General features: G+C 39.7%; 1 protein-coding gene across 4 annotated transcripts in view; it reads right to left on the bottom strand.

Annotated features, from left to right (window-relative positions):
* ZFYVE9 (zinc finger FYVE-type containing 9) overlaps positions 1-13779 on the bottom strand; it is a 112928-nt gene that overhangs the window by 2075 nt on the left and 97074 nt on the right. For all 4 annotated transcript variants that reach the window (XM_020869511.2, XM_020869502.2, XM_020869495.2 and 1 more), the window contains 5 exons: positions 10843-10993; positions 8668-8748; positions 6203-6365; positions 3205-3310; positions 654-830 (listed from right to left, as the gene is read on the bottom strand). In XM_020869511.2, coding sequence (XP_020725170.2) covers positions 654-830; positions 3205-3310; positions 6203-6365; positions 8668-8748; positions 10843-10993 — 678 coding nt within the window. The remainder of the gene's footprint in view (positions 1-653; positions 831-3204; positions 3311-6202; positions 6366-8667; positions 8749-10842; positions 10994-13779) is intronic.

Genomic DNA, 13779 nt, shown 5'->3' on the forward strand with positions numbered 1-13779 from the left:
GCTGCCCCAAAATAATAAAAAATAAAATCCAAAGGAAACGTAGAGAGATTAGAGTGCTAGGCCGTATGAGAGACACTGGGACAAGGAAGAGAGGGCAGGTTGCACTCAGACTGGATTGTGACTACTCAGAGCACACAAAAAGGTTAATGAGTAAGACGGGGAGGAAAGCCCGGCCACAAGACACCGCGCTGACAGGGACACTAATGCAGAAATGGTTCAAGTCACATCCATGAACTAGCACGGCAATGTTGGCGCTAAGAGAAACACAAGAAGTGGAACTGCAGAGACCAGTCAGCAGAAGCCTGCTGTGGTTGGACTAAGAAAACAACAGGGGACGGGACAGCCTGGAACCTGCTCTCTAAAGGAGGCAGGGTGGCCCCTGTGTCATTCACATAGGGGTGGCAGGTCCTGACACTTCTTATCCCACACTACAAAGAAAGACAAGGCAAGACATTCAGGTGAGGAAGCCAGAGTTCACATGGTTCAGAGGCTGACCAAGCAGCACATCCAACTGTCTTACCAACAGAGGGAAGGCCAAAGACTACATCCGGTCAGGCCCAAGTGCAGAGACTCGTACTCTGGGTTGCAGGAAGAAAACTCGTGTCAGAAAAAAGATACTGCCCAAGACCTGCTTCAAAGGCTGAGATTCTTACCTGATCTGAGTCAAGTGTCACACGAAGTCCCAGTTTTGTCATTCCATCTTCTTTCAGAAGCTTCAGGTGGGGACACAGAGCAAGACAAAAAGCCTTGGCAACATGCTCGGTTAGCCGGCTGTGATCTGCAGGATCACTCAGGCAATTGTGCTGGTCATCATTTTCTAGGAAAAACACCTGTTCCCCAAACAAAAGAGACTTTTAAGCTTGTGTCCAGGAGATGTGGGAGGAAGTGAGTGCACCAGCTCACGAATATGAGTACCCTGACTCCCTGAGACGTGCAGGAAGACCAGACACAGAACACCAAGAAAAGCAGGGCACTGACATCTCACATCTAAGTAACAGCCTCTGCCTCTCACAGTGTATGCATCCACAGGATGGTAGCTACCACTTACTGATCTCCCTAAAAGCCATGGCCGCAGTCATAATGGTACATTCTGTTCAGAACTGGGAAAGGCTTGCATTTTGCAATGTGTACTTCTAAAAGGACACATTGCAACTTTCTAAAGGAAATGATCTTAGAATCTAAGAGAACAGTCCTTATAGATCACATCACCCAACACCTGCATATTACTGCTCACTCATAGAAGAGGGGACTCACTCAGAGCCCAGGTGAGAGTCTGCGTCTTTGCCTCTCAGCACAGACAGAGCTCTTCCTACCACGTGGCTGTGCCACTGCTGAGGCCAAAGCTGTGTCACTGTGAGCCGAGCACCGCGCTGGGCGCAGGCGGAAGCACAGCAGATCTGGAACTGAGACCTGAGTCCTATCACACACAGGAGGGTCGTGAGCAAGTCCTCTGGCTTCTTAATGCCGATTTGCCTCTGTAAAACGGGAAGCACCTACCTTCTCTGGTTATCGTATAAATGATATAAAAGCAAAACATAGGCTGATTCATGTTGATGTTTGGCAGAAACCAACACAATTCTGTAAAGCAATTATCCTTCAAATAAAAAATACATTTAAAATTTTTTAGAAAGCAAAACATAAAAGATACAGACATGTAAATATAGAATGCTTCTCTATACCAACACGTGGCTTATGACTCAAGCAGTGGCTTATATTAAGAATCTGCAAAGGGGTCGCTCTGAAGCCTGGTGCCCAATGCATTAGTGAAAATGGCAGTGTGAAGTGATAGACGGAACTCTCAAGTGGGAGTCAGGAGACTCTGGTCCCTGCTCTGCCAGCAACCAGCATTAGACAAGTCACAGAGTCACCTGGCCTCTCTGAGACTGTTTTCTCATTATGTAATTTCTCATTCCTCATCTCCTTATCTCAGGGGATCAGCGAGGAGCAAAAAAGAGGTAGCAGAGGTCAAACTACTCTGTAAGCAGTAAAGACATTCACATGTTTCAGACCCTCAACTACTCAAGATATGTCAAACAGATGATCATTACAAAGCAAGCAGATAAAACCACTCAGCTGCATATAAAATTACCAAGTCTGGTAAGAAATATGTCACTTGGAACAACAGCTCAAAAACTTCTAGCCTCTGTGTTGTCAGGAACCAGCTAGTAAACTTGGGTTACTAGGCACCTATCCTCCCTTGGCTCAGTTACCTTGTGTGTAAAATGGAAAAGGCAGAAGTCACAGAACTTCTTAAAGACTTTTAAAGCTTCCAGAAATCCTAGAGATCTTATCATTTAATACTTGATTTTTATAGACAGGTATAAATGAGTTTCAAAAGAAATCAAGAGATCCAGGACCTACCTGTTTATTCTCAAGAAATAAACTTTCTGATTTGTTTGATGTGCTTCCCAGATGGCGCTAGTGGTAAAGAACCTGTCTGCCAATGCAGGAGACATAGGAGACATAGGTTCGATCCCTGGGTTGGGAAGATACCCTGGAGGAGGGCATGGCAACCCACTCCAGTATTCTTGGATAATCTCACGTGAGATTCTGGAGAATTTCACTAACAGAGGGGCCTAGTGGGCTACAGTCCAGAGGGTTGCAAAGAATCAGACACAATTGAAACAAATTAGCATGCACGCACACACATACACATATACAGGGTCCCTGCCTGGCTCCTCTCACCCCCGGGTAAGCCTCTAATACAGCTCTAAGAAACAATATAGTAGAAAACAGGTTAGGAGTCGGCCACATCTGGGTTTGAATCAGGACTTTACCAGTGCTTATTTGCCATGTAATCCTGGACAAGTTAGTTTCTGAGCTTTAGTTTTCTTATTTGTGAGATAAGTCTATTTTTAAAAGACAGTGTTATCTAAGTTATAACTGAGTGCAGCATAACCAGCCTAGCTTTCTGAAGAATGCAGCAAAGACAGAATGTACCCTTCAGAGATGCACCCTTCTTGAGGTCCAGTGTGAACAAATCTCTAAAAGCTAGTTCATGGGGCGGAGATGTCAGACTGCTGCAGGCCACACTTAGTGCATTTCCTTCCAGTGAGCTAAGAGAGACCAGAGGGAACTGGAGTATAGAAGGTAACAGAGATTTTTTTCCCCCTCATCCTCCAGAATCAGTCCAGAATATCTCTGGGCCAAGTAAAAAGGTCTTCAAAGGAGGGGGTCAAGGATGCCAAGTTTCTATTTCCTTACCTCGGTCCATCTGATGACCTTTCCATTCGCTTTATACTCTGATCCATGGAATATCTTCACACTTGTTATAGACTCCATGGACTTCCCATCTATGGGACTTAGGACACTAAAACAGAAACAAAGGAAAGAGATGGAAGCAGCTCTTAGAAGAACTGCTTCTCTCTTATCATATACTGGGTGCCTTGCTGAAAACACCTGTGCAAAACATCACAAAAGAAGCAGCCACGCCCCCAAATGTACATAAACAGAGCTCTCAGGGAGGCGCCTGTGCACTGAAATAATTCCGAGGACACACGTATGAAAAAGGAGTCCTGATGGCAGAAGGTGGTTATTTAACGTAAAGAAACTGTTTCCAAGCCTGCTCTCTTTCCCTCGTGTTCCTCCCTTCAGTGGCTGCACAGACCCACACCCAACCCTGCTCTCCCTGCTCCACCACCACACCATCTCGCCATACTCTCCATACATTTGTGTATCTGCCTCACAAACAAACTTCCGAAGGGGAAGGTACATGATATACTCATTTCCATGTGCTATACTCGCAGTCTGACACACAGCACAGGAGTTCAGTGTTTACAGACTAAAGGAATTATTTGACCAAGTATGTTAACTATGACAGTGCTGGTATGAACTGATGAACATGCATCTGTATTATCTATCGAAACAAGTTCCCTTCAGTGCTGCATAGCACTCCTAGGTTCCTGAATTGAAAGCCCACATTTTATGGTTGTGTCCTCTCCAAAATATAGCAAGTATAAATATGTGGATGTACACACTCATTCTGATGAGGAGTCAAAGTAATTGTTGTGAACTTTTCCCAACAACTTTCAAACCTGTTTATGTTTTTGAATCTCTATGTTTAAAGATCAAATTTAACCTAAAGTTGACTATCAGGGACATGCTACATTTGACTGAATTAAAATTACTTAAACATTGTTAAGTTTAATTTCTAACTCATCAGACAGTATAAAAACTAGAGCAGCCTTAGTTGATAAGAACTCTCTTGAGAAAGGATACCCTGACATTGTGGGACAAGCTAGAAAACATTCTGTCTACACACTATACACTAGACTCCTGGGTTCGAGAGTTTTTCCTGATGAGTTCTTGTTCTTTTTTCTAAGATGCTGCTACTGTTGTAGGAAGGGACCACCTACTTGTTGTTAGCTACCAATACCATATGGCATACGATTGTCAGATTACCAATTGTTTGTCCTAATAACCATGGAATTTGTTGTGATAATATAGATGCTTGCCCATATCAGTTCACACCATCAACCTAACAACCCACTATAATAGAGAATTAAACACAAATTGATTTTGAAATTAAATTTTCCCGGAAGTATGGGAAGATAAAATGTAAGTTATAAAGTAGACAAACATACTCATTGATTTAGAAATTGCTTCTGTTTGTTCAATAACAAAAGTTTTAAAACATTCTTTTAAAAAAATCTGGTATGCCGTGCTGCAAACGCCTTCTATCTGCCTTCGCTCCTGCCGTTCCGTCATACTGGCAGGCCCACTCTGCCACAGCTGGGCAGCAAGTATCTACCATCTTACCAGACTCAGCTCAAGAGGCAGCCATTCCTCTAGGAAGTCATTCCTGAATCCTGCCCTACTGCCTCTACTGAGTTCATTTCTCTTTACTGTCTTCTATAGAGTTTTCTATGAGCATCTTCCATACTTTGGTGCCCTTATTATGACTATCTTCAAAACTTAGACTGAGTCACCTGTCACCAAGGACCATGAATTTATTTTTGTCTTTTCCGAAGCCCACATATAGAATTATTTCCTGAAGGATGAATGGGAGAAAGCTTAATACAATGAAGTTTGACATATTTATTCAATTAGTCAGTTTTTTAAAGAAATTACTAGGTGCCATACAGTGTTTTAGGTGCTGATGACACAGCAGTAAACAAACCAGCAAAAATTCCTGCCCTCATGGACCTTACATTCCAGAGCCAATATAATAAAATAAATAAGTAAAAATATATTATATGTTAGTGAGTTACAGGTACCCTTAAATATAATACGGGGAAGGGGAGTATGAAGTATTTGGTGGAGGAGGGAAGAAATGTGTATGAGAGGCTTACAATGCAGTAGGCTGGCCAGGGAAGCCTTTGTTGCGAAAGTGAAGGTACAAAGGTCGGAGGGCAGAAGTACAGCTGACATATTCACACGAGAAGCCAGATAGTTTCTGACAAGTAAGAGAGTGGGCAGGGGATTGTGTAAGGCTTTTAAGTTGTAGCAGGCTTTGGCTTTTACCCTGAATGACCCTGGCAGTCAGTGCTGAGCTTTGAGCAAGCAGTGACATTGCTCTGGCTGCTGTACTGGAAACTGACCAGGCTAGGAGGAGGAAGGCGGCCCAGACTAGAAACAAGGAAACCAACCAGGAGCCTGCTGCAATAATGCAGACCGAATGATGGCAGGAGAAGCAGTGAGCAGTAGTACAATTCTGGACATGTTTAAAAAGAAAGCTAACAGGCTCTACTGCTGGAAAGCTGTAGGGTGTGAGGCAGAGTGTCGAAGATGACTCCAAGGTTTTGGCTTGAACCATCAGAAACATAGCTGCCATATTCGAGATGAACATAGAATTTGAAGCCCAAGGAGGTGGCTTTAAGTCCTAGCCCAGCCACTTCCAAGCTTTGTGGAGTCATTTATCCTTTTGGTGTTTATTAACTCATCTGTAGTTGTTATAGAAAATGAAACAATATTAGCAAAAGTGTTTTGTAAACCAAAAAGGCTTAGGTTTTACTATTATCTCAATAACTTTAGAGGGACTGCTGTGTTTCATCAGCTCCTTCCTTCCCCTTCCCTTCAAAAATATGCATAGAAACTCCTTCAGGAATTAAGCCAAGAAATCAGAAACTTAAAAATCCATGTAATAATACAAAGCAGTCCTTTTAGGCAGGGGTTTCAGGAAAGTAATAAAATGCCAGGCTAGATAAAATCCAGAGGCTAGCCCATGACGAAATGCCACCGAGGGGGTGTTTGCTGCATTTACCCCTTGTTGACGTCCTTGTCGTCATCCACCCACTGGATGTGGATTTGCTCCTGGGGGTCCTCGGCCTCTGCCTTGCCACAGGTGATGGTGAAGTCCTTCATCTCCCGCAGTGCCTGCCTCAGGGCATCCATGTTCTCTGCAGTGATCTGGACCATAACGCCATCTGAGAATCAGCACCAAGACAATACAGATGGAAACAATGCAAAGCCAGGGAGAGGGGCAGATGAAACTCTGTACCTGGCATCTAGAAAATCCCTCTAGGATTAAACATGAAACTTCTGTTCTCTAAAGCTGACAGATACAAAGAGGTTTTGTCCTTTGAGCTCAACCTCTTACTTACTGAAAGTGTTACGAGGAGCAAATGCCAAGATGGATTCTGCTTAAAACACCTGCCTGTTGATTTCACTTCAGGCACAACTAACTTTGTCCGAGACTGCTCAAAGGGAAAACTTACACATGGTCATATCCCTCTTTTGGACACACAGAGCATTTTGTTTGTGTTTCCACTGTTGCATCATGCTCTAATCATATTCATTTGTTTGTATCACTCACCTTACTATGACTGCATACAGTGAATGCCAGTGCTTGTTAAACAAATCACTGAATAAACAACAGTAGTAAACTGGGGAGTAATTCCATTTATTGACTGGCAATAAGGCAAATCTACCATGTATGTTTTACATGGGCTACCATGAGCCAACAGATGATAATTATTTGGGGGATACCACCTAAGTTAAAGGAAAATACTGAAATTGAGGGAGCAAGCTGTCACATACTGAGCAATTATCTTGCTTCTCTGACACATAATTTTGTCAACTGAAATAATTTCTAAAGACCATCAGTAAAATTTTCATAAATAGGTAGCTAAATGCTCTACCGACACACATGGTGAAATATAAGACCTAAGAAATTCCCAAGCCAAAGACATATATGAAACTTTTTAAATACATTACTGTGCATTTGTAAGGATTTCTTTCAGTTCAGTTTATCATTTTGACTTTTAAGGGGTGCTTTTTAAGCATCTTGTAAAGACACAGTTTAAAGGTAGTCAATATTTGATTACAAAGGCATTAATCAGTCATTTAATGCCTTGATTTCTTGATGAGGAAGTAGAACGACTAACTCCTAGATTTCTTAATAGAATATTTCTGCTTTGAGTTGTGAAATTAAGTTGTGAAATATTAGCATACTTTGCTCTTCACTTGCTGTTTTATTGAGTTTGGCAATAAAGGAGATCAAAGTCAATCTCTGTTAACACATGTTAAGTTTATCTATGTATTTCAATTAACACAAAGGAATCCACCCTCAGGAAGAACTGCTCTTAGGGCACTGGAGTGAGCCACAGTGGAAATGAAAACCTGTCATTCTGTATGCAGACTGTACTTTCCAAAGATAATATAGCATCTCCTGTCTCACATGCTTTTCTACAATGCTATCTTTCCATTTTCCCCATCAAGAAATGGAATCTAACTCCTCTCCCTGCAGCAGACTTATGACCACTTCCACCACCAGAAGATGATGGACGTGACTGTGTGATTTTCAAGACTTGGTCATAAAACCAGTGTGGCTTTGGCCTTGTGCTGGAATACTTGTAGTTGGAATTCTAAGTCACCATATAAGAAGTCCAACTAGCCCAAGGCCGCATGCTAAACAGTCCATTGTTATGGACTCCAGTCATCTTTCCTAGTCTTTAAATCATCCCAAGATGGGCCCCAGACATGTGAGTCAACAAACTTTCAGATAATTCTAGCTCCTGGCCATCAAGTAACCACCAACCTTCAAGTCATCCCAACTGAGGCCCCAGACATCACTGAGCAAGATCAAGCCATCCCTGCATTGCCCTGTCAAGGGCAGATCCAGCACAATCAGTGAGGGTGATAAAATAGTTGCTTTAAGCCATTAAATTCTGGTTACTTTGTTATGCAACAAGAGTAACTAGATCAAAATACAGTGAAGAATAGTTGAGGAAGAAAATATCCAGTGATAAACCATAATGGAAAAGAATGTGAAAAATAATGTGTATATATATGTATATATACACACATATATAACTGAATCACATTGCTGTACAGTAGAAATTAACATTGTAAATCAACTATACTTCAATAAAATAAATTTATAAGTGGGGCTGAACTTCATCTACTTATTTACAGATTTGCACCCAGTGATGTATCTGAACTCAGACTACGTCCCCTTGGATACCTTATTCCAGAGCTCTGAAAAGCCATCTCTTAACTTTATGTCGATGTCCCACGGCATCTCTACCATTTACTCCCTTCTTTGGAGAGTTAAGCATCCTTATGACAGTCTTAATTAGGTGTACAGTGAGATGCTATTGAATAAATAACTTCTGTGGAGTCAGAAGTCTATGGCAAAAGTGTCAAGTTTTCCTTTAATGTCCCTTGTTTTTCAGTTGTATAATTAAGACTGAACTATGTACATGCAGTAAATAACCCATTCTTTACCTTCCACAATACTGGACTTGGCAAGATATCCTGAAGAGGATTTCAGAGCGCCACTGAACACAAAGAAACTGGCACCAGTCACTAAAATAGCAATAGAAATAGGTTAGTGAAGAAAGATTTTGAGATGGAATGACTGAAAATAATAATGAAACACTTGGTAGTTGGGAACTCAAACCATTATACAGAAAATAAAAAACACTTACGCTATACACTATCATATACAAGTAACCAATAACTCAAATACTAATGAGAGCTTAGAGAATGAGTTTTTAAGATACACTCTTCCATTTTGTTTTGAGCTTCCTTCAATCACGAAGCAAGGAAATCTTAGTAGTCAAGACTAAGGTTTGGTCTGCAGCTTGTTTTTGTAAATAAAATTTTATTGGAATGCAGCCATATTCATTCATTTCTATATTGTCTATGGCAGTTTTTGAAGTATGATGCCAAAGTGTTGGCAACAAAGACCACAGGTTTGCAAGTCATTCACAGAAAAAGTTTGCTGACCCCGGATCTAATTCATTGCTTTTTTTTAAGAGCAAATATATTTTGAATATGGAGATATGGTTGCCAACTATTTTACTTACCAAGTGGAGCTTTAAAAAACAAATACGTATTTAAAAGATGAATACCTCTTCATAAAAGAAAGGATATTTAATTACATTTTGCTTTATAAAACTGCACTACACTGTTTTGTTTCTCCACATCTTACATTGGACTAAGATATTCCAACTCCCTACCCACTGGCCCTACAGCATCTCTAATGGGTAGGTCATCCAGCCTTTGTCAAAGACTCCTAGTGACAGGGAGCCCACAATAATAGCACAAGGCAACCATTTCTATTTCTGGATAGCTCTCAGTGTTACAGAATGTGCTCTCAAACAGAGCCCAAATCTAGATCCTTGTAGCTTTCACCCACTGGTGCTGGTTTTGGTCTTTTGTAGCTATAGAGAGTAAGTTGAATATTATTTCCACATAATAGAGAACCTTAAAAATAGAGATACCTATTTTTCACTCTCTTTCAATCTATACTTTTCTAGGTTAAACATTTATATTTTATTCAAGAGATCTTCCTGTGACCTAGTTTTCAAACTTCTCACAGGCCTTGAATCCTCCTTTGAAGACCTTCTAGTTTTATCAGTGGATATCACCAACTACATTACTGACACCCAGAACTTATTAAAATATTATAAATATGATTTGACTAATAGGGAGCATAGTAGACTTGTCACCTACCTGTTTTAGATATTATATTTGAATATACATGTGCTCAGTACCTTTTATGCCTTTACTAAACAGCTGATTTCAAAAACATACCTTGAAGACAGAAGTAGTATGTCTACTACAGAAGTGCTTAATGAAGCATACTAAAGAAAGCTAGTTTTAGGAGATATTCTGAGAGGAAAAAAGATTTGTGGTCAAATAAATTTGGGAAGGTCTAAGCACTATCCTCCTTTCCAAAAAAAAAAAAAAAAAAAAAAAACATGTAAAGGCTCTGAAAAGTCCTGCAGTAAAGAAATCTGTTTAAACTTATTTAATATAGGGCTTCTCAGTCTAAAATAATAAGCAAAAGTTTTATTCATTCATGTGAATATTTTAAAAACCATAGACACTGGTAAGACATTTTAGGAAATGGCATGTTGAGCAGCGCGTCTTAAATTCTAATGTTGAGCAACACTTCTTAAATTCTAATGTGTATTTGAATCACATAGCAATTGTGTTAAAATGCAAACTCTGATTTAGCAGATCTGGGATACAATCATCATTTCTAACAATCTCCTAAGTGATGAGATCACATCCTGAGTACCACTGAACCTGGAAGGCTTCCCTCAGAATCCTGTCAATCTGTTAATTAACACTCTGGGTATGATCATTCAAAAAGCGCTAAATCTACCTAAACATATTCTCACTATGGGGCTAATGCACCAAATACCTACACTGGCCTGGTCAGTCCTGTCCTGAGGCAGTATTTTCAAGATGCTCCCCTCAATAACAGAGATCCCATTTCCGACTCTAAGTCTGGGCAGTCAACATATTCCTGCAGAACAAGCTTCAAGAGGTTAATACAATCAATTGTTTTCACCTATTCTGACACTGAGTGTTACGGGGTTGAGATATCCACTCTCCAGTCACAGCACCATCTTCCATGCCATGACCTCAGTCGGCTCAAACACTCACCCTTTCTGGGCTGATTATGGATACTGATAGCCTGGGTCTGATAGTTGCCATCATCATTCTGTACACACACAAGATGGGAGTCTGCCCTCTCATTGAAGCAGGCACCTCCTGCCAGGACATGCTCGTTGGACTTGTTCATGGCTTTTATCATCTGCAGTCAAAAAAGAGCACTAACTTTCTTATTCTGCCAAGAATGGGCACTTTTTGGTGTGCCTGACACAGCACAGCTCCTTCACCTTCTCAAAGACAAAACAGAATATTATTTGTTAAAGCGACAAAGGAGCTACTAAAGAATAAAGACAAAGTGAAAAATCAGTCACCATTAGTAAAAGTTCAACATACACAAAAATTCTCTCTATAATTTATAGGTGATTTGTGTTATAACCCAAGCACATGACAACATTTTGCATTCATTTTGTCTTTTTTACTACTGCACTGAACTCAAAATTAGTTTACCTAATTACAGTAGTTTCTTCTATCCAATGGATTCTCTGAGAATATCTATACACTGAAATTCTAAGTCAAAAGAATATCCTATATTTAAGTGTATCTGCCTTCTTTTCCCACATCCATACAAATGAGTGCTTTCCTCTATAAATATATGAACTTCATTATTTATTAGTTTTACTAACTTATGTTTGATATCTTCAATGAAATAACTAATATTTTGCTTTATTCTTATCAAGAGATTTTAAGGTGATAATTCTGAACCTTACATGGAAAAGCTCATCGGCCACCATTTTGTATCTAGTTAGTAAGTCTGAGCTTATATCATCTTGATGCTAAAATCTAGCTTCTGGATGAAATAGGTCAATGATAATTTATTTCTTCGCTTTTATTCTTATTTTTTTCTTATCATTTATCCTTATCACTTGTTAAACTTTCTAATTCAATCTTTTTAAATGGCTCTGATCTTTTGAAACTCTAGTTTAAAACTTTTGTTTTACCACCCTCCTCTTAACATTATAAATTGCAGTGTGAAAAATAGCAGATGAGTGTTCTGATACCTTTTATATTCCTATACTACTATACTCAAAAAAAATATTGAAATGAAATTCTCATGACAAAAAATTAACCATTTAAAAATGAATAGCTCAGTGGCATTCAGTGTATTCACAATGTTCTTCAACCACCACTCTTATCTAGTTCCAAAAACTTCCCCATCATTCATTCAAAGTAAACTCCCTTACTAATTAACTTGTTTCTTCCGATTCCCTCCTCCAACATGAATCTGTATTTTGTCTGCATTATGGATATTTCATATAAATGGAAACACAGAATATGTGACTACTGTGTCTGGCTTCTTTAATTTAGCATGTTTTAAGAGCTCACCCATGGTAAGCATGTATCAGTACTTCATTCTGATATATGTATGATATATACATACATGTATATATGACATATCAGTATATCATATATCAGTACTACATTCTCTTTTATGGCTGAAAAATATTTCATTGTGCATATACATAACAATTTGTTTAACTATCCTTCCATGAATGTTTCAGCTATGTCTACCTTTTGGCTATTGTGAACAGTGCTACTATGAAAATGTGTGTACATATACTTGTTATGAGGACTTGTTTTCAACACTTTGGAATATATACTAGGGGTGGAATTACAGGGTCATATGGTAATTCTATGTTTAACTTTTTGAGTAGCTGCCAAAATGTTTTTCATAGTGAATGAACCATTTAAAACTTCTACCAGCAATGTAGGTTTTCAAATTTCCTTGCAATCTTGTCAACACTTGTTATTTTCCATTGTTGTTGCTGTTTTCTATAGACATCCTAGCAGGCATAAAGGAGTACTGCACTGTGGTTTTGATTTACATTTCCCTAGTGACTAGAGGAAAACAATAGAATGGGAAAGACTAGAAATCTCTTCAAGGAAAGTAGAGATAACAAGGGAACATTTCCTGCAAAGATGGGCTCAATAAAGGACAGAAATGGTATGGACCTAACAGAAGCAGAAGATATTAAGAAGAGGTGACAGGAATACACAGAAGAACTATACAAAAAAGATCTTCACGACCTAGATAATCACAATGGTGTGATCACTCACCTAGAGCCATACATCCTGGAATGTGAAGTCAAGTGGGCCTTAGGAAGCATCACTACGAATAAAGCTAATGGAGGTGATAGAATTCCAGTTGAGCTATTTCAACTCCTAAAAGATGACGCTGTAAAAGTGCTGCACTCAATATGTCAGCAAATTTGGAAAAGTCAGCAGTGGCCACAGGACTGGAAAAGGTCAGTTTTCATTCCAATCCCAAAGAAAGGCAATGCCAAAGAATGCTCAAACTACTGCACAATTACACTCATCTCACATGCTAGTAAAGTAATGCTCAAAATTCTCCAAGTCAGGCTTCAGCAATACGTGAACCATGAACTTCCAGATGTTCAAGCTGTTTTTAGAAAAGGCAGAATAACCAGAAATCAAATTGCCAACATCCGCTGGATCATCGAAAAAGCAAGAGAGTTCCAGAAAAACATCTATTTCTGCTTTACTGACTATGCCACAGCCTTTGACTATGTGGATCACAATAAATTGGAAAATCTGAAAGAGATGGGAATGCCAGACCACCTGACCTGCCTCTTGAGAAACCTGTATGCAGGTCAGGAAGCAACAGTTAGAACTGGACATGGACCAACAGACTGGTTCCAAATAGGAAAAGGAGTACATCAAGGCTGTATATTGTCACCCTGCTTATTTAACTTCTATGCAGAGTACATCATGAGAAACACTGGGGTGGATGAAGCACAAGCAGGAATCAAGATTGCCAGGAGAAATATCAATAACCTCAGATATGCAGATGACACCACCCTTATGGCAGAAAGGGAAGAACTTTATAAAGAGCCTCTTGATGAAAGTGAAAGAGGAGAGTGAAAAAGTTGGCTTAAAACTCAACATTCAGAAATCTAAGATCATGGCATC

Source organism: Odocoileus virginianus, chromosome 5 (genome assembly GCF_023699985.2).
Source record: "Odocoileus virginianus isolate 20LAN1187 ecotype Illinois chromosome 5, Ovbor_1.2, whole genome shotgun sequence".
Lineage (NCBI taxonomy): Eukaryota > Metazoa > Chordata > Mammalia > Artiodactyla > Cervidae > Odocoileus > Odocoileus virginianus.